Source organism: Bombus bifarius, unplaced genomic scaffold, assembly GCF_011952205.1.
Source record: "Bombus bifarius isolate JDL3187 unplaced genomic scaffold, Bbif_JDL3187 scf7180000008366, whole genome shotgun sequence".
Classification (NCBI taxonomy): Eukaryota; Metazoa; Arthropoda; class Insecta; order Hymenoptera; family Apidae; genus Bombus; species Bombus bifarius.
In genome coordinates, this window is record NW_022884618.1 from 635,450 (window position 1) to 656,048 (window position 20,599).

At 30.5% G+C, this 20,599-nt stretch overlaps 3 protein-coding genes and 1 long non-coding RNA gene across 6 annotated transcripts; 1 reads left to right on the forward strand and 3 right to left on the reverse strand.

Annotated features, from left to right (window-relative positions):
* Positions 1 to 7,017: 7,017 nt before the first annotated feature.
* LOC117212756 (28S ribosomal protein S21, mitochondrial) lies at positions 7,018 to 7,988 on the reverse strand. Its single transcript, XM_033457786.1, has 2 exons — positions 7,867 to 7,988; positions 7,018 to 7,460 (listed from the first exon to the last, which is right to left on the reverse strand). Exon 2 carries the CDS (start codon positions 7,458 to 7,460, stop codon positions 7,188 to 7,190), a length of 273 nt encoding a protein of 90 aa, XP_033313677.1. The 5' UTR covers positions 7,867 to 7,988; the 3' UTR covers positions 7,018 to 7,187.
* Positions 7,505 to 16,266, forward strand: LOC117212754 (armadillo repeat-containing protein gudu). 3 transcript variants are annotated; one of them, XM_033457782.1, is made up of 12 exons: positions 7,505 to 7,629; positions 8,311 to 8,436; positions 10,046 to 10,280; positions 10,821 to 11,127; positions 11,636 to 11,839; positions 12,116 to 12,202; positions 12,392 to 12,640; positions 13,145 to 13,576; positions 14,275 to 14,679; positions 15,370 to 15,591; positions 15,845 to 15,960; positions 16,035 to 16,266. In XM_033457782.1, exons 3-12 carry the CDS (start codon positions 10,225 to 10,227, stop codon positions 16,066 to 16,068), a joined length of 2,112 nt encoding a protein of 703 aa, XP_033313673.1. In that variant the 5' UTR covers positions 7,505 to 7,629; positions 8,311 to 8,436; positions 10,046 to 10,224; the 3' UTR covers positions 16,069 to 16,266. The 3 variants fall into 3 exon arrangements, with proteins under 3 accessions (XP_033313673.1, XP_033313675.1, XP_033313674.1); XM_033457784.1 differs by lacking the exons at positions 7,505 to 7,629; positions 8,311 to 8,436 and adding an exon at positions 10,596 to 10,663 and having other exon boundaries at positions 10,204 to 10,280; XM_033457783.1 differs by lacking the exons at positions 7,505 to 7,629; positions 8,311 to 8,436 and having other exon boundaries at positions 10,204 to 10,663.
* On the reverse strand, positions 10,801 to 14,451 carry LOC117212757. The gene is made up of 5 exons (XR_004488522.1): positions 14,321 to 14,451; positions 13,664 to 13,909; positions 13,112 to 13,529; positions 12,383 to 12,574; positions 10,801 to 10,960 (listed from the first exon to the last, which is right to left on the reverse strand). It is a non-coding gene; the product is annotated as an uncharacterized LOC117212757 (long non-coding RNA).
* A 383-nt stretch (positions 16,267 to 16,649) lies between the features above and the next one.
* Positions 16,650 to 19,006, reverse strand: LOC117212755 (receptor expression-enhancing protein 5-like). The gene is made up of 4 exons (XM_033457785.1): positions 18,772 to 19,006; positions 18,078 to 18,310; positions 17,869 to 18,004; positions 16,650 to 17,779 (listed from the first exon to the last, which is right to left on the reverse strand). Exons 1-4 carry the CDS (start codon positions 18,896 to 18,898, stop codon positions 17,733 to 17,735), a joined length of 543 nt encoding a protein of 180 aa, XP_033313676.1. The 5' UTR covers positions 18,899 to 19,006; the 3' UTR covers positions 16,650 to 17,732.
* Between the last annotated feature and the right edge of the window lie 1,593 nt (positions 19,007 to 20,599).

The window sequence follows — 20,599 nt, forward strand, 5'->3', positions numbered from 1 at the left end:
TAAACGAAGTTCTCCATCGAATTGGCATATTTAAAGGCGGATCTTGCCACGTTAATCGTGCGCTTCGAAGCAATTTTCAACCTTCCCCTTACGATATACGCGACGATTCCTTTTGCTCTCATCACGTACGCCTAACGAGTGGTATTCATGAGCTGACGGACTAGAGTAATCGCTTCACAACGAAGCGCTCTAAAAGTTAGAAGAGCGTTGGGATTGCCGCCTCGGTTGAAAATCTGTCTCACGGTCTTCCTTCCCGGAAATCTTGTTTCTGACACTTTTGACTAGGCTCTTTAATCAAATGAAGCTCACGGCGATAAATCTTGCAGTAATTTTTATCTATTCAAATGTTTAGAGTGGCTGAAATTCAAAAGCAATAATTTAGGAAATTCCAGCAATATAGGAAATTCTATTGGTTTTTGCCTCGATTGATAGAAAACGAAGGATCTGAGGATTGTGCTTTGAAGAAATATGTAAAGCGTATTTCCTTCGTAGTCTTATCGCAAGTTACAATCTTTTCATTGTGTTCTGTTACCTTAACGAATAACAAAGAGGTTTAGTTTTACAAATAAAAGAAGCAATTGAGAAGTAAACAGAATCAAATATTCTGCCAATGATATTACGAATTGACATACACAATGTATGAGAGCCCATCAATTTGCCAGTATTTCACAACACGAATGAGTAGGATCATTAACCATATATATGTCACGGATGTATGTATAAATTATGGTACTGGTGTTATATATCTATTCATGTCATCAAATCAGGCACAATCATGAATATTCAATAGGAAGTGAAAAAAATCTTGGAACAGAAGAATATACAAGGTAAAGTATGAAAAATATACTTCGTCGTTATTTCTAAGATAGGTAAAAGTTTCTAAGGTCACTAAGTATCTTCAGAATAAATTTAAATTATGATATTCTGTGTAAGTTCTTAAAAATATGTTTGCCATTCTCTTACGTCAAAGCTGACACTTTTGCAACTCAAACATTGAAATCCATTTGGAATTAATCTATGAAAATATTTATGAACAACAAACATCCCGTTAGAAAGATGAACATTTGTATAACGTACACGTGGACGTATACATAAATATGACATGTGCATATATAAACACACAGAAGAATAAATTTCCATTCGAAAACATTTGTAGGAATCAAATGAAAGGGAAACAGTAATGTATATTATGCAACAGCACGTGGTATCCTGTACCTATACCCAAAGTTTGGAATCCTATCTTTACTATTTAAGATAACTACATAGGGCTCTTGCACAATTAACTTGTTAATATTAATAAAATACCATAATTTATGAAAACGTCGTTCTAATAATTCTAATAAATTCTCTTATGTAATAGTAAAGCAAATAAAGCATTTCCAGTAGATTTTATACATTGCGAATTAGTTAATTGCATGCAAGCCAACACGACAGCCGTAAACAATTTAAAAATTATTGACTAATACTTCATTCCCTTTTTCTTAAGCGTTCATTGTACAACAGCGACGCGAGTTGCAAAAGATTATTTGCAAAATTTTCACAAATTTCGACAGATTAATAATTTTCGTTGCTGACTATGGATTATGGATAATGTTCGCTCATTCTGTCAATTTGTAGTATTTTCTTACTTTAACTTGCAGAATTGCGAAAACAGTTTGTCCAAAGGAATTCTACAAACTGCGATTGCTAAATAATACAATCTCTTAATTTACTAATATCATTTGTTCATTGCACATGGAAATCATGGTATTTCTAAAATCTTGTATCTAGATTCAACTTACTTTTTAGAAGGAAAAAGCAATTTCTATCATTGACACGAACATTAGCGAAAAATTGTCGTGTAATCGAATAAAGTCTACCGATACAAACGTCTAATACAAACAACAATTAGAAAAGAAGAGGAACCATCGTATTCGTTGAATTGATTACGCAGGAAATCCAACACTCAGCATTCGGAAGAAGCTCGTTTCGAAGTCAACGTGGAGAAGCGACTCCGTTGAAAACAGTGGACGTTTTGGTTGGAAACGCGGTTTGGCCTAACTCCGAGGAATCTGGACCGAAACTATCTTCGAACTGCTGGCAAGACAGTTTGCCTGGAACTGGAATTCTCTCTCTCTCTCTCTCTCTCTCTCTTTCTGTCTCTCTCTCGGGAAACTATCCATTTCTTCGTACTCTCTATATCGGTCCGTTTGCACACTACCCTCCGCTTCTCCCTTATCCATCTTCAAATCCTCGACTTGCCAATTTTCACGCTCACGCTCTGACTCACCAATTGTCAGTTGACATCGTTATACCATGCAATGTGACCGACTTTTTATGAAACACGACGATAGATAAATCTGCCTTTTTCTTTCTATATTTTGATCATTTATTGGCATAGCCAATAAAATCAATATATAAATATTGGGTTGCCTGGAAAATTCGTTTCGTTTTCTATGGAATTTGGTCGACATGAAAGATTATATTGAAAAGTTTCTCACCGAAAAACCTGAGCATCGAAATGTAAATCGAAACTAACTTCCCGGGTTGCTCAATACAGTGCAGTACCGTACAATGTGTACCAATCGATATATCTATTCATAAATACAAAAATTTAAAGGTAATTTCGGTATTTCGAGATACTCGAAATACTCGAGAATCTTATCAATTTTAATTAATTTTTATTAAATTCCAATTAATTGCTAGTTAGTTTAGTTAACTATTTTTCTCGTTCAACCTCTCTGCATTCTTCTGTAAATTGTTTGTTTCGTCGTTTCTTCCCCTTGTCCGCGCAATTCACTCTTTTTCTCGTCTGCTCCTATACAGAATCTATTATAGTTCTTTCCTCGTTACTGAATTTGAATCTCGTCATCGATAGATCCCTTCTGAATAATAATTTATTACTGATTGTACCAAAATGCAAATTCATATTTTTGAAAACGCGACGAAAGATAGAAAGATCGAAGCAAAATATCGTAACTATATTATACAGGGTGGTTGGTAATTGGTGGTACAAGCGGAAAGGGGGTGATTCTACGCGAAAAAAGAAGTCGAAAATATAGAATAAAAATTTTTCGTTTGAAGCTTTGTTTTCGAGAAAATCGACTTTGAATTTTCGCTCGGTACGCGTGCACTTTATCGCGTCTCGATATAACGGATCTCACTGTAGATCGTTGTCTCGATTGACGTTATTTTCTTAATTTTTAAAATTTTTAAATTTTTAAATTTTCAAATTTATAAATTTTTAAATTTTTAAATTTTCAAATTTTTAAATTTTTAAATTTTCAAATTTTTAAATTTTCAAATTTTTAAATTTTAAAATTTTTAAATTTTTAAATTTTTAAATTTTTATTCTATATTTTCGACTTCTTTTTTCGCGTAGAATCACCCCCTTTCCGCTTGTACCACCAGTTACCAACCACCCTGTATAATGCAATCATCATTAACGAAATTCGTATCTGAATGAACGATTCTATCGAGGAAATTACAGATTGTAAACAGTTAGTGCGTCACTTTGACAAACGTCTGATCGTAAAATGTGTGCGCAAAATTGTTTTTCCTAGAACGACTTGTAAGTTCTAGTTCTGACAGTCTGTAGACGGTCAGAAGATAATCTATAAAAAAATGCAAATAAATAAACGGGTTAGAAGAAAAAGAAATATGTAATCTATGGAATCGTAATTTTACCTTTCAATTTCTAACTTTCTTTCTTAAAACTTTCCAATTTTAATAAAAGTATTCGTCGTTTCACGTCTTGCTTTCCTAATCTGCGCTTGTCATCCAAGAAGACAAATCTCGTTGAATTGTTTTTTACAAACTCTGACTTCATTCTCCGTGTTTTCTACCTCGCGTGCTGAAACCAGAGCAAAGACAAAACGTTTTGTCGGTTTTCTTGGCAATGAATTCGCCAACTTGGCGAAAATTGAATAGATAGCAAAAATGAATGGATAGTAGTGCCAAGTTCCCTAGCAAGAAGGAAAAACAGGAATACCAGCGTAGACAGGACAAAAAATTATTATTCAGTTTATTAAAATCATTATTCAGTTTATTTTAATCGAATAATTTCATGTATCTTTCGATTGCGTAAAAATCTCCTAATCATTTTTTCTTAATGCGTTCATCATATTACAATGAGAGTTTCGTCCTCTTTCTACTATGGTGAATTTTTTGTCTTGTAAACTGCAACATTATTTACGTACTTATCGTATCAGAAGTTAATTATTGGATATGTGAAGATATTTATACAGTGGAAGCAAAGAATCAATTAAACATAAAACCAAAATAAACGAAATAAAATTTTGTATTTCATAATCTTTTTAGTCGAGAACCTGAAGTTGGTAAGATGATTGCAAAAACTAGATTAAAGTTCTTTCCAAAGTAAAGATAACGAAAATTACTTAGGAAAAATGGTGCGCTACTTGGAAAAAGTTTTACCATCCCGGACTATGTTTTTGCAGAAGACCGATATAGATACATAACGCACGAACGACATTTCTCCTTTTTAATAAACTGACCGTAACTTCTTATATTAACGTGAAAATATTACTTGATATCTTACATCGTAAAATGGCTTATCTTCTATTTTTTTTTTCTAAACATTTCCTTAGAAAAATTAAACAAATTGTATTTTGAAAAACGTAAACCTTATACATATTGACAGAAACGTTTAGATTTTAGAACCATAAAATATCACGATAGATTTACTGAATTATTTAAAAGATTATATTTTAGAATCCCCCTCTGTTTAATTCATATAATCGGATTTTTAATAGCAGGTTACCAGAAAATTTAAAATTTAAGACGATTCATAATTCCATCATGCGCGTCACGAGTACGTTTACGTTCTTATTACCAACGTTCTAAATGTGGATCTCAGCCCTAGGAGAAAATATACAGACTACTGAAGAAAGTATATTTCAAGATAGCAGACATATACACGTAGTCTTATTACTCTTGAATAATAAACTATTTTGCCAATATACGTGTAAGACGCAAGCAAGCGAACATTCCTCATAAACAAATCAAACTATAATTGCGGTCTACTTATAAACTGATAAACATTATTACTTCATTGGTATCTCCTTCCTTATATACAGGGTGGTTGGTAACTGGTGGTACAACCGGAAAGGGGGTGATTCTACGCGAAAAAAGAAATCGAAAATATAGAATAAAAATTTAAATTTAAAAAATTTTAAATTTAAAAATTTAAAAATTTAAAAAATGTTAAAAATAACGTCAATCGAGATAACGATCTACAGTGAGATCCGTTATAACGAGACGCGATAAAGTGCACGCGTATCGAGTGAAAGTTCAAAGTCGATTTTCTCGAAAACAAAGCCTCCAACGAAAAATTTTTATTCTATATTTTCAACTTCTTTTTTCGCGTAGAATCACCCCCTTTCCGCTTGTACCACCAGTTACCAACCACCCTGTACATACATCTGTTATTGTATCATTACACATTACACACTAAATATTATGCGTAATTACTGATTATATTTTATATACTGTGTATTATTATTTTCCTTATTTTAATTAATACGGATCGCACAATTTATTCCGATTCATATCACTCACTGTAAATAATGTATTGATTAGGTAAACAAACTTTATTTTTAATTTTACAAGCATTTAATCTTAATAATAAGGGAGAAATAACGTTAAGAAATTTAATACGACTGTTACTTTCCTATGTTTGCGTATGTGTGTACGTTTCGTACGATTACGTTGTTTTAAGATTATTAAGAAAATACTGATTTAATTTTAAAGGTCATATCCAAACATATTTGATCTATTTTTAAGATTTAATAAAAAATTTGGGTCTTATATTGTAACTCTAAATAATACTGAGAAAAATAACTTTCTGCTTCATTACGTTTCACTTTCGATACGAAGCTGCAACTTGCTAATCAATTCGCAAATTATATCAAGATCGCTTCAATTGCAGCTAACGATAACTAGCTCAACTATTCTCGTTAAAGAACAATACAGCGTTATTAAAAATAACCAGAAGTAATTTTCCATGAGAACTAGATTACGCTTATTGTTAACGCTTACCATTGTAATATACACGTCATTTTCTTGACTATTGTAAACAAATGTAAATTTAAAAAGCGACAAAACTCGTCATTTCCAGTTACACGTCACAGAATTAATACAGTGTAGCACCTTGTAAATGTGAAAAATTGGAAATATATATATATATATATATATATATATATATATATTGTTTGGTTTCACATGCGTAGAATACTACGGTAAAAGGTTTTTTTGAAATTAGAACAGTCAATGAAGTTACAACGTTGAAAATAACGTTGAAAATATCTGTCAAAAACATGCTGTTTACTCTGGCACCTTTGATAATATTTATTCGATATACTTCAAATACTTTATAAAATTAGTTGCATCGTAGCTTACGATATTTTTGGTATTATATTTGATTTAATTTTCATAAATTTCTCATTTCGTAACTTTGGATAAGAAACAATATATAAAAATAAGGCTAAATGTTGAATAATGAACCCTTATCTCATATCCTTTTAAATCGATAATTATGAAATTACAGTGTATCTTAACGACATTTTGTTTTTCCATTAATACATTGAAAAATTCTTTATAATTAATTTTAAAATGAAAATGATATCTATTATACCAGAGATGAAAATTGTTTAAAAAATTGTACAAACAGAAAAGTGACCCTTATCCATCAAGTTTTAAAGAAATCAGTGGTTCAAGTAGTTCATAGGATGGCGCCACGATACAAATCATACTTTGGATTATATGCATATGTATTCCTTTTCAGATACAATTTATTTGAAACTGTAGTTTAATACAAGAACTACAAGTTGATCTAATATCTAACGTACCATCTTATTCCGCGTCCTCTGAACTTCTATTTTTCCGTAATTTTTTGTGTAATTTCTGACGTTACCGATTCAGCATGAAATAATATATGACATATGACCATAAACGAGGTACAGATGTAATGATATAACTGGCTAAGGATAAGATAGACGTGACATTAAATGGAACTCTGTGTATCAGCTTCTGACATACCGACGGCGTACGTTTGTAATTTATTTAACGTCTTTTAACCAGTTATACAGAATATACATAAAGTAAGGATATTTACCATTATATCATATGCATACAAACTTACAGATGACTTTAAAATTATACAAGACACTTAATTAAAACATAAGTACAGTTTAGTCAGAGCCAGGATATGGATTTTCTCTATTTTTTCTTAAAATAAACTGAATTTTTCTAGTCATGTCCTCGGTATAAATAGCTTTACATTTTTCAAAATTAATCCTCCTTCTTGTTTGGGTAGGTTTTTCATAGTATCTAGTACGTCTATATTGTTCAAAAATACCTTCTTTTGACAATATGCTATTTAACAAACGAGAAGCTTTTTCTACATTATTATCTTGAACCATAACTGTCCGAGCAAGAAATTGAGCATGTTTACGCATTCCCATCTGAAAAGGATATCCAGAATTAGACCTTTATTAATATTTTCCTTGTTTATTATATCAATCGTTGCATTTGCATATGCATTTTAATTGCCTTTTGCAACGAGATTAAAATATATTAATACATATAATATAAAAGTATTCACTAACATAAAATGGATATTATAAAACAACAGTAAGTAATAAACATATGACATTAACTTATTCTAATATAATTTCTTTAATAAGAGATAAAATAGGATTGATTCTAATATAATTTCTTTAATAATATACTTTATCTCAATAATTATGTTGAATTTAAATAACACTACACTTATAGGTTAGTAATGTATCAAAAATGTTAAAAGTACTGTTTACGTTTATTATTTAAATTAATTTCAATATTAATCTAGTAGATCATTTGATACAATACCTTGAATTTTGATTAAACACGTATAGTTATTCAGAAAAAATTAAAATAAGCGTACGATCACCTGTTGTGAATATAACCTATGTAAGTATACCGTTCCGATAGATCGACATATTCAGTTTCTAAGCGCGGTTCATTTGAATGCTCTATTTATTTATATTATTAGATAAATTACTTTCAATTTAAATATTCCTTGATTTTCATAACAATATAAAGAAAATATTTCTTGATCGATTAACGAATTAAGATAATAAAAGTACTGTGATAATCGATGCTGTGGCTATAAAGTAATAATACATTTTGTAAAAACTTTAATGTGTAATATATTCTCTTACGTATATTAAAATATTAATCGATTTCTTCATTTTTTATCCTTTCAATAAAGATCAACTAAAAAGAGTATGAACAATATATATTTATAAATATTATTGCTTTTACCTGTTACAGTATGTGGTTCTTAATTCTTAATTCCTCGTGGACGTTCGCAATAAAATCGCATATGACCCAAAAAAAGCATGTTCAACATAGTAATGACGATGAAGTATAAAATTAAACAGGATAAAATCTGTACGTGTAAGTTGTTTATATAAGTGTCATTAATCTGTGTCCATTCATTTATTTAATTTAAAAAGTATAAAACACAATTATGATGATTAAAGATACTTCAACAGCATTATAATTTTATATAAGTAATTAATTACTTCTCGGTCTTTCAAATTATACCGAAATCCCCAGCGGCATATACAAAGCCATATTGACAAGGATATTAAAAGCAACACCACTGAAAATGGAGTAGCATATATGTGTATACGGAACATTTGATTTTCTTAGCAATTTTACAAACCGCTTTTAGATTTTCCGTACTTCCACCTTTTTCCATAAAGTTCTTCATTCTGTAACATTTAAAGTGACTCGTATTATTAGATTCTTTTTTACATTTTTTTACTAATGATCTATACAATCCTTTTCATTAGCATTTTACATTTTGCAAAAACTGTATTTATCTATGTTTCAGTAACGTCTGTAAATTTTGCTAAAAAGAAATAGACAAATTGGCAGTATTATATACCGTAGAACGCGCTCTCTTAGGTAAGAAAAATGACTTACGACTTACATACACGATACGATACGATACACATTACAAGATAAAAGAATCCGAAGATTCTTAGTTACGATGAGTTTGGCTGCAACAGTAAATAGATTGAAATAAAAAAACTAATAATTCAAAAATGTAAATCTTAGCCACTACTTGCCACATTCTCCAGGGTTTTTATTTTGAAGCTATAAGAGTTTAAAAAATACAACGAAATTGAGTTTCCCAAAGATCAAACAGTAAACACCCTTAATTTTATTTATTACGCTTACCTTACGCTTACGTCACGTGCATCGTATGCTTTTACATCGATCTAATTAGTTGCGTAAAACGATATTTAGTCAGTAAATTCCTTTTCCCATGCATCAATTATGATTATACATTATTGTGCTTGAATATATGTGTTCTGAAAATATTTGTTTCGATATTAGTGAACACATGGACCGGAATTTTGTAGAATTTTAACCTAGAATTTAGAATGACGAACGATCAATGCTTTTATGTTCACTCTGTCATTTGTAAATCTCAATTGACACGATTAACCTGGAACGTTATCGACTGAACGCGAAGAATCGAAACGAAACTGTCATTTAAACGAAAAATAAATATCGTATGGCAGAGTACTGCTACGTTCAGAATATTTTACACTGAATAATTTCAGCGTCATATATCTGCCATGTGAGTTTATACTTTAATATATCGTCCATTTCTGTATACGCGCTGTAGAAATGTACATAGCTTTAAATTTTCCGATTTTATTTTTGCTTTGTTTGTCCCTCGTAGTATGTACGTATATAAAACAAAAATATGTCCGATTAATCGATTTATTCAGGTCAGTAAACAACGATTTGATCGATCGAGCGAGTGATCAATTTTTTGTATTGTAATACCAAGTATGTAATTTAACTAAACGAAATTAAAAATGCGCGTCGAAGATATTTAAGAAGAAAATACATCTTTTGATAGAGATTATAGAAGAAGTTGCTAACTAAAGCACATTTACGATATATATAAACATAAGTATTTAGACGTGTAAATAAGTATCATAAGAAAGAAAATTAAATAAAATTAATTTTATATCATTCGCAGAACAGATGCCTACATGAGCTGTACATGGTAATGAATTGTTTGATCGATAGCTGCGTGCACAAGGAGCTTAACAAATTTCTTAATCCAAGCGTCCAAAACAAAGAGGGTACTTTATCCTATCCACACGAAACAAGGTTTTCAACGTTTCCATCGTTCCTTGTAGTTGGAAATAGAAGATTATGCCACCGAAACGGAAAAAAGATGCCAAGAAAATATCCATCGAACCGCCACCAACGTAAGTTTAGAATCACTGTACTTCAAACATAAATTATAGTATTTAATTATATAGTATTGTACTATATTAACGTGTGTATAGAAATACTTGGTGGTAAATGACGATTGATTACTTATTTATTGTCAAACTTGATAAATTAATAATTGAAAAATGAAATAAGTTTCCGAGTAAATAAAAAACGATACGTCTTATAATCTCAATCATCTCATAAATATTTCATTTTCATTTTGTAACGCATCAAAGTGCTAAAACAAATTTTATATAACGTTTGCAACACTCATGCTTCTACTTATTTTTTAATACCTTTTGTTCCAGAGCCGTCATTTCACAGAGTTATTTGTTTTTTAATATTTTTTGTCTCACAGCCTTAGTATTTAACATATGTAAGTATTTGTAATATCACGATATTTCGTAATTAAATAACTGCATTATGCGTTTAATCGCTTAATTAAAGAAACCTATGATTTTATTTCAACGATCTACAATTATGACATTTCATTTTGATCTTCTCTATTTTTCTTTTTTTTTTTTCGAATAAAGAATCGAGCCGGATATGCTGGAAGTAATCGAACCGGAAGAACCATCGAAGCCACTAATATCAGCAGTCACTGGACAACCATTCGGTCCTCGAGTCCGTTACATCAGCGAAAAACAGGAGGAAGAAAGTACAGATGACGAACCTGAATCAGAAAGTGACGATGAATTAAGATACGTGCAGGATGAAGCTCCGGAAGTGCCATCAGAGTTTTGGCACATACAGAAGCTTATCAGATACATGAAAGCGGGTAATCAAACCGCAACTATGGTGGCTGTCTGTCTTTTAAAAGATTATGATCTGACCAATAGGGTAATTCACTTAGTTTTTATTCCATATAATTATAATTTTAATTATTAAGCACAAAATTTCCAAGCGAAGATTCGATGAATTCACATGTCGAAGAATTTAGAATTAATTCTACAACATTCCATTCATTCGCGTGAAATATTCTCAAAAAATTATACGATATTTAATCATTGTTACTTGTATTGCATACGAAAATGAAAATTAATCGTATATCGTAATGCCGGGTGCCAACGATTAGAAAACTAAGAATCTACTTTGACTATCGATTATATTTACATTAAATTTATTTCATTTATTTTATATTAAATAATGTAATTTTTTATTATTACTTTTATTAAATAATCTAGAATGAAATAATGGAGAAAGAAATAGGGGGAGAACTTTTTCATAGAAATTCTTAATGTATTAATTAAAGACAATTAGAAATTCAAATTTTCCAAAAATATACTCCATAATTAGAGTTAATAAAACAGGACAAATAAAATGCACCTTTAATTTTCTACGATAACAGATTATACAAAAGGCGATTCGAGAGATGGGAGGTCTGGAGATTCTGGTGAATCTACTCGAAACGAGAGATTTAAAATGCCAGAATGGCTCCCTGTCGGTTTTACTCCAGATCGTATCATCTACAGAAATGCGACGGCACCTAATCGATCTTGGTATTGTAACACCGTTGATTCAAATGTTAAAGCATCCAGCTAGAGACATTCAAGTTAGTTTTTCGCTCGTTCAGTATACTTTCTTATACTTCACTGATCGTTCATTTGCACAAGAACATTTACAATTTTATTCCTCTTGTACAATAATAATGATAGTACACCTTTTTGAACAAATCTAATGAAAAATTTATTCACGAAATAAAGTAATAAGATTCGTTTCCAATAAAGCTCAATACAAAATAAGTTACATTAATTTAAAGATACGATTGAATGGCATAAAAATAATGAGAATAATTTTTATATTGACGTTCTATTCTATTGCTGCGAAGGTTTTAGCTGCAGAAACTATGGCTATTGTTGCACGAATTAGGAAAGCAAGGAAACAAATACGAATTCGAGGAGGCATACCTCTCATTGTAAGCTTTCTTAATCAGTTTATAATTTCTTAAATATTTATTTAACTTTTTGATTTTGTGATCAATGAAATTATTTGCGAAATTTCTTATGAAGCCTCTGACAAATTTTTTTAAATTCTTAGCATATCATCAACGAAATAATCGTATAACGAAGATTTTATATCATAAAAAAATTGTAACCTTTAATAGTTAGATGTGATGGACGTGCCAGATTCTATTCTTCGAACATCGTACAATGAGTTGAACGAAACTAACAAGGAATTAGTTGCGGTTGCCATAGGCTGTGCTAAAGTTTTAGATTCTCTGAGCAGTAGTCCGAAAGTGAGAGACGTACTTCACAAGTTTGGTGTGGTGAAGCTCATGGAACGTTTCCTGAAATCACATCACACTTCTCTTGTAGTACCGATGATGGGAGCTGTTCAACAATGTGCAATTAAGGTAAATGAAATTTAAATGTTAAACTGTTATTTCAAACGTGGATATTTGAGAATTTCAGGTAATATTCCATGATAAAAGTCAAAATACCTGATTTGCAATTTATGGATACTAAAATTTAAAATATTTTGGATCTTTAATTCTTTTAACTCGATTTTATTATATTTTTACTTAAGTGTTTTAATTCACGAATTTCGATGCATGTTTTATATGTTTACATGGGTGGTATATTTTATATGATATAGTGTATCTTATTTTCTAGTATAACTTTCTCAGTATAAACAGAATTATTATATAACAATTATCTTTTGTTTCTCATCAATATTCAATAATACCAATATTTCTTATCAATGTTCAACATATTATCTATTATCAAGATTGATACTATTGCATAAATGCTGTTTATATATTTGCGATAAACGAGATAATAAGCAAATCCTTATCTAAAAATTTATAAAACATTTATCAACTTACATATGTCCATCGATAATTCCTTCACAATTACAGAACGTATTTCGCAAAGCGTTCGAGACCACAGATATTATCTGTGACGTTGTACGACACCTGCAAAGTGACAATATTAAGTTGAAAGAAAATTGCGCTCTGGCGATATTCAAATGTGGAACAAACAAAATTGCCAGGGACATGGTTCGCCAGACATCTGGTCTGGATATATTGTGCAAGCTTTTACAATGCGAAAAAGTCCGGGCTAATAAACAATTGTTAGCCGCAGTCACAGGCGGAATATGGAAATGTGCCATAAGTCCAGAGAACGTAATAAGATTCAATCAAAATGGTTTGGTCGCTGCTTTAGTGCCATTTTTAGAAGAACACGAGGATGATGACGTGCAGGCGAATGTTGTAGGAGCACTGGCGGAATGTTGTAAAGATCCTGCTAACAGAGATGTTCTGAGGATCAACGATGGTTTGCCAAATCTGGTGATTCTACGTTTATTTCTCTTTATGGAAATATTTTTATCTCGTCGCTCTACTGAATTTAATATGTTAAATCAAAATATGGATTACGGGTTTTAGTTGTTTATAGTTGTTTCTTTATCTGTGATGAGAGGTATTATCATTATTTTCCTAATCTTGGCTCTTAATACCCTTCGGTACTTCTGAGTATCTCTAATCTCTATTTGCTACTTTAAAGTGGTCATTATCTTCGTTTTAATCCTCTGATTCAATATTTTAAGGCCGATTTCGTCTTTGTTCCTTAAATTATCTCATAAAGTTTTCTCGCACGTACTCTGTAGATTTGAGTTACAGTAGCTGAAAAAGTATTAGAAAGAAGCGGTGAAGCAACGTAATAGATACATAACAAAGTAAACGCAAAATTCATGGCATTCATTTTAATTTGACTATTGTTTTAGAATTTCTTTAGAATTCTTTTAGAAAGTCTTTACTTTTGAGATTTTAACTTGAAGTTAAATATGAGCTAGAAAATTCAGTTTTGAACTGTATATAATCTATACAAAAGTAGAATGAGATATAGTATGAAATACACATTAAAGGAAAAGAAAAATGTCACTCAATTCGCCTGTAATATATTTGAAAAATCATTCGTGGTCCAACAAGTATGGTCATCGTCAACATATGGCAGTAAAAATATTAATAAGATCTAAATCACTGTGTAGATCAAATTATTAAGCTCTACGTACGAGCCTTTATTGGAGAACATACCATTGGTGATAAAGGAGTGCGCGCAAAATGAACAATGCATGGACATCATCAACGATCCAGAGCACATCAATGATGGTGTTCGACTGGTCTGGTCATTGCTGAAACATCCTAGTGACATAATCAAAAGAAACTCCTGCCTCGCATTGGTATCCTGTATCAAATATGCCAAAGACTCTCCAGAAATGGTACGGGCATTTGTAGGTGGATTGGAGCTTACAGTCAGTCTTCTTGAAAGTAGCAATACTGAAGTACTGAGCGCAGTATGTGCCACTATTGCCGGAATCGCTACGGACCCGGAAAATTTGGGTATTCTCAGCGATCATGGAGTAGTGGAGAAACTGGCGAATCTTGTGTCCACGGTAATTTTTGCGATCTTTATTCGGCGCTACACCTTTTCTTTCTTCTTTCCTGCAGAATATCCAAAGAATTTTAACAATTCTTTCGGCATTTTTTGAGATTCTTTCAGAGGGTCAATCTTTCTAGTTTAAGAAGAAGGAAGCATGTTAACATATTACAGATCAGATATCAAGTGACAGTTAGAATTTATGTGTTGTACTAATGGAAGTATTTCGTTAAAATATTTTGAGATTGGGAATGATATTTTCTTATTACGTTTCTTTTTTCTTAATTTTGTTTCAAATCATTTTTGTTCGAATGATTTAATTTAAATAATTTCCACAGAAATTTAAAATATCCCTCTCATGATATTTATGATAAAAGTATATTTTTAATGCATAATGTATATCATCACGTTTTTATTGTTATGTAAAATAGAAAGAGAGAGAGAGAGAGAGAGAGAATCCAGTAAGTCCAAACAGTAAATAAATTTCCTAACATTTTTGCATGCTTTTATCTATAATTTCAAGTTTATTAACATATTTTATTATTCTTTTTGTCCGAAAATGAACTGATTCAAATTTCTTATTCAAGTAATTCTTAACACATAGAAATAACGACATTTTACTAAACCCCTGAATATTTAGAACTATTTAATTTAATAATCAATATATTAATGCTTTATTTCAATTTAACATTTTATTCTCTTTTAGGAAAATGAAGATTTGCGTGCAAATTTGACCTTAGCCATAGCTCATTGTTGCGAATGGGGGGAGAATAATGCTAAATTTGGTCGATTGCACGCGGTTGCACCATTAATTGACTACATGACTAGCAAAAATACAAATGTTCTTAGGGGAGTTTGCATAGCCGCGTATCATTTAAGTAAAGAGCCTATGAACTGCATCACCATGCACTCTGCCGGTGTTATAAAGGTATGTAGTATGTACAGTAATGTTTTCCACATAAAAAGTATTTCGACTACGCCATTTCTACATTATTTTTTAATAAAGAAATTATTAAGATGAAAACCGTGCGATATTAACAAATATAAGTTAATAATAATGTTTCGTCAAAATTCTTCAACAGATTTATACAAGGTTTTTATTTAAAACGGCCTAAAGCCATTTATCCTATAATTTCTACGTGTTCTACAATTGTTGATGTGTTTATATTAAAAATTTACAGCATGTGCTACGTTTGGTGGGATCAGATGACCCGGAAGTGCAAATCGCCGCCGCCTGCACTATTCGAAATATTAGGAAACTTGCACTAACAGCAGAAAAATTACACTTCAAAGAGATGTACGTATTTTTGTTATTTCAATTGTTTTATATGTATGTATTATTTAATTAATTTTACCGTTATTAAATTGTAGAAGTACACTAGAAGAAACAGATTATCATTTGTAACATATCAGCGCTGCGAATACTGTACAAAAATCAAGTGCTCATTTAAAGAATATGAAATAAAAGATATCATCTTTATTGAATTGACCTAAAACACATTTATTGAGATTTTATCAACCAATAATAAATCTGTATACTTAAATATAATTATGTCTTCTTAATTGAATAAAATGTAATGGAATAATAAATTATTAGTGAATAGGAGTCTCAGCATACCTATTGGCTTGTAATATTAACGTTGGACTAAGATTTTCAACAGAAACAATAACAAGGAGTCATCGAAACTCTTCAGTGCGAAGGTGTTTAAAACACGACTGACCAGTCGACTTGTATAAGCAGGAACAATATACAAAAAACAGATTATTTTTCACTTATTACTGTAAAATGTATTAGTTCACCGACGGTACATGGTCAATTCGGACCTGAGTTGTGTTGTAAAAAGTGCACTGACCTTGTCACAAGATATATTGTCGATTTATTGGCTTGAGAACGAAAATGTATTTGTTTTTATTCCGTCTCGCTCACTCGATGTTTACGTTTCCATTTGTATTGAAAATTTTCTAGTTTTGAAAATAAACCGTAAATATTTCAAATGTATAGAATTTATTTTAAGAATAATGGAACCTCTTACACTTTATTTTATAAGGTCTGAATACGCGAATTTGGCATGGATCAACAATGACCTGACATTGTCTCCCGATTGTTAAGATACGACTGGTCAGTCGCAAAATGCCACATATTTCTTCAACCTCTTATAAGATAATAACGTCTGCTCAAATATAAGTTTGGCGCTACAAATATACTTAAAGCTCATATAAAAGCTTGTCTTTATACTTGTGCAAGATTAATATCTAATTTATCATTTCAAAAATTTTGCGCTTACCTACAATTCATTAATTTTTAGTATCCATACATCATACACATGTATCATGATTTATGACATATTCTCAATCTTTATATTACCTAATCCTACCCTCACTTACAAAATTGCAAATATAAATCTCGTCGTTCGTGTTACGTATTTTTTACAGAAGTCGTTTGTTTGGTGGTTTTACAAATCATTATACACTCATTTCCAACACTAAAAATATTCACCTTGTTTATAACTGTAATATCATGGCATAAAAATATCTTTATACAGACAATTATACTACGATAGAAAACATTTGCTCAAATAGTGCTTATAACTGCCTAAAATATCATCAATATCCAATCACAAATGATATTGTAAGAATTATTTGTTCAATATTACTAAATTGGCTTGGCTTATGTAAAAATCTTGCTACAGAATGTAACATTACACAGCCATTTTTGTAAGACTTGTATTTATAAACTTTATGTATTCATACAATTTTTATTTGCATTTATGACAGTATTATGTATTTATTACATTCATTCAAAATTTTGTGATCTGATGAACTACATTCCTGACAAGCTATAGAAATTTGTAAGATACACAATAACATGTGTAATTGGATTTTATAACATCTTGATAATAGGCACAATTGATTATAAAATTTATACTACTATATAAACATTATATATAGGAAATTAAAACTGTCAAATATATTGCAGTTTCCTTTTTATTAAAAATGGACGAGACGAGAAAACAGTAAAAATTTTTAAGGCATATTTTTTAAGCCTCCAGGAATTCAAAGTTATAAATATTACTCCTGCTTTTCTGTCAGCAAAGCATTTGCTGCAGCTTTAACAGCTGAAATAAAAGTATTTTCATTAGTAGATTGTAATAAGTATTAAAGTATTAACTATGTACATATATATATCTTGTCATAAAAAATATACCAGCATCCTGAGCAGACGATATCAATGCGTCAACTTTGTGATGATATCTTAAAAAGTTTGGTCTAATAATACAGTTGTATAATATTAAGGAACCATTACGTTCAATAGGTGCCATTAGCCAAATGTAAAAGAGACACTGTAAAAACCAACAATATAATAAGTATATGGTTTACATTTTATATTTATGTAATTAAAATATAACAAAGTACCTTGAACAGCCAATAGACTGGAAACCAGCATAAAATATAATCTGCGAAAAATTCAACGATTGTAAAAATTGCAAAAACCACCCAATAGGTCAGCCACTTTGTATCATCCTCTTTCTTTGGACTTTCCAAGGCTTTCATAGAACAATAAGCAGGATATATAAATCCAAAGATATTACAAACTAACTGCTGACCAATACCAAACACCAAATATAATGCTGTAAATCCAACAAAACCTAAAAAATATTAAACAACATTATAAAAAAATCCAGTGAAATTAATTATTGTAAGCAAAATTTCTAAGCAAATTGCAGGAATCTTATTGTGATACAGTAAAATGTGTATGTTACATAAATGCGGAAAAACTCGATCATTCCCTTTATTATTATTATACCTATGAATATTCAATTGTCATCGAATGCTTTTTGTAGAATCTTACGCTATAAAATAACCGCGTTGTCAAGGTTCTTTTATATTCTACAATCTATACGATATCGTTGTAGTATAGTCAAATGCGAGTGAAATGTGCGTAATTTGAAAACTTTTAGAATTAAATTTAAAATTACGACTAAATTATTGTTTCCAAGAGAAATTTGTACTAGGTTCTCGTTACGTAAAGTGATAATTAATTGATTTATCAAGCAAGACAAAAACTGCCACAAAAAGCTTACAAAGTATATGATTTTAACGTCCATACTTAAAAAAACATAAAGTCGATCGACTCCTGTCTTTTTTTCGACTTTGCCTAGATACTTTGCCCATGTTTTGCTTTCATCGTGTAACGCTTTTTCCAAAGATTGTTTTATGGCTGCTATTCTTGCCATTCTGTTCGAATTTTCGATACACAAAGTTACAGTTAGAAACGACACTCCGTCCGCGAATTTGCAAGCTCACTACTAACTTTACATGTATCGAATCGATACCGTTGACAAACGACCACATAGAAAGGAATATCAGGACTTCAAATGCGACATCTATTGGTAAAATAGGAGAACCATTAAGAGCAGAACAAATTTAAATGTATACATATTTTTGACTACTATTTGTCAATATTTTATAATATAGAGATTGATGTATTGATCATGAAGTACATGTAATAATGAATAAATCGTAAGTAAGATTTATTTAGATATAAATAAATATTATTCCATAATAAATAAATATCTCATCACAGAAATATATATAAGTGTATCTATAATTATCAATTATGTTTCTAATACTTTTAATAACTAATATTTTTAATCGTTCTATTATTAACATGAAAAGAAGCTTAATTAATAGAGTTACAAACCTCTATCGTGTCATTTATCATGAAACTCTTGTAATTAAAACGAAACTAGCGATGTATCCATCAAACTAATTTTTCATTTGGTAGAGTAACGATCAAAATTATATAAAACAAATAAAAAATTAGGTCATGCCAGAATAAGAAGAATTATGCAATCGTATACAATTAGCAATACTTTTGTTTTTATTATGAAGTGTTTTCATTTCACTTGATACAGTTACACATCGTTCGAGCATTTTGATGCTATTACATATTGTAGATCGCTTACTGTTAGTGGGCTTACAATTCGATTAAATATTTATCACATTTACAAGTTGCTTTTCTCATTATTATTTTTTATTTTTCTTTTCTCTTTTTTTACAAAAATACGTTCCATTGTTATAAATGTAGATCAATTTAGTATTCGACGGAGATACGTGAATATGCGAGGATAATAAAAATTAATACTTAGAGATCTACATTCGATAACATTCTCGCGATATTTCGTGTACGAAACGAGTAGGAACATTTTAACAAATTATTGTTTGGCACCGCAGCTGTGTCGCTTGTTCACTTTTTTTGCTCGTTGCATTATGAAACATGGGCAAAATACACGAATAAGTGCTGATTCATGCCTTGACTTAGCCAATGTAATATATTTCCGGTAAATCATTGCTTGCGCAACGTCCAATTACTGTCAGTGCGAATGCTTCATTGTGTCCCGCATTATGCGTTCACCGAAACTGCTCTTAAATTAATGTAGGTAGATTGCGGTTTAATGGAAAAGTTACCATTTTCATAAACGAAGCACCTGTATAAATTAAAATGGAGATTTTTAAAACGACATTATAATACCTCGAAATGTGATGCCAGAAAGAGTTTATTCTATATGTAAACAAATTAAAAAACAAACATTTAGTTATTACATCTTTGAAATCATCATTTGAATTTAAAGAAAAAATATCTCGTTAACGGCATCCCGTTTAATCCAATTTTGTTGAAATGTTGTACAATTTTTTAACAGCGGTTATAACTATAATACTAAAATCTTAGTTATTCAGCGATAATATTTTAATCTTTCTGCTATCGCTTTTAACAATAGCTGTACTATTGCATTAGTTAATTAATTTAAATAATTCGTAAGTGATAAAAAATGAAATATAATCTATGTTAAGAACAACGAGGAAATCTTGTTTTACATTTAGCAAAACATTTTACATATGATTAGCGATCATTTTTGTCTTCTTAAATCTTAAGT

Coding starts and splice junctions, on each gene's coding strand:
- LOC117212756 (XM_033457786.1), bottom strand. CDS start 7,460: ATGGGAATGCGTAAACATGCTCAATTTCTTGCTCGGACAGTTATGGTT.
- LOC117212754 (XM_033457782.1), top strand. CDS start 10,225: ATGCCACCGAAACGGAAAAAAGATGCCAAGAAAATATCCATCGAACCG. Junction 13,577..14,274: donor ACGATGGTTTGCCAAATCTG/GTGATTCTACGT, acceptor ATCACTGTGTAG/ATCAAATTATTAAGCTCTAC. Junction 15,592..15,844: donor ACTCTGCCGGTGTTATAAAG/GTATGTAGTATG, acceptor AAAAATTTACAG/CATGTGCTACGTTTGGTGGG.
- LOC117212755 (XM_033457785.1), bottom strand. CDS start 18,898: ATGGCAAGAATAGCAGCCATAAAACAATCTTTGGAAAAAGCGTTACAC. Junction 18,005..18,077: donor CAGTCTATTGGCTGTTCAAG/GTACTTTGTTAT, acceptor TGGTTTTTACAG/TGTCTCTTTTACATTTGGCT. Junction 17,780..17,868: donor ATCGTCTGCTCAGGATGCTG/GTATATTTTTTA, acceptor CTTTTATTTCAG/CTGTTAAAGCTGCAGCAAAT.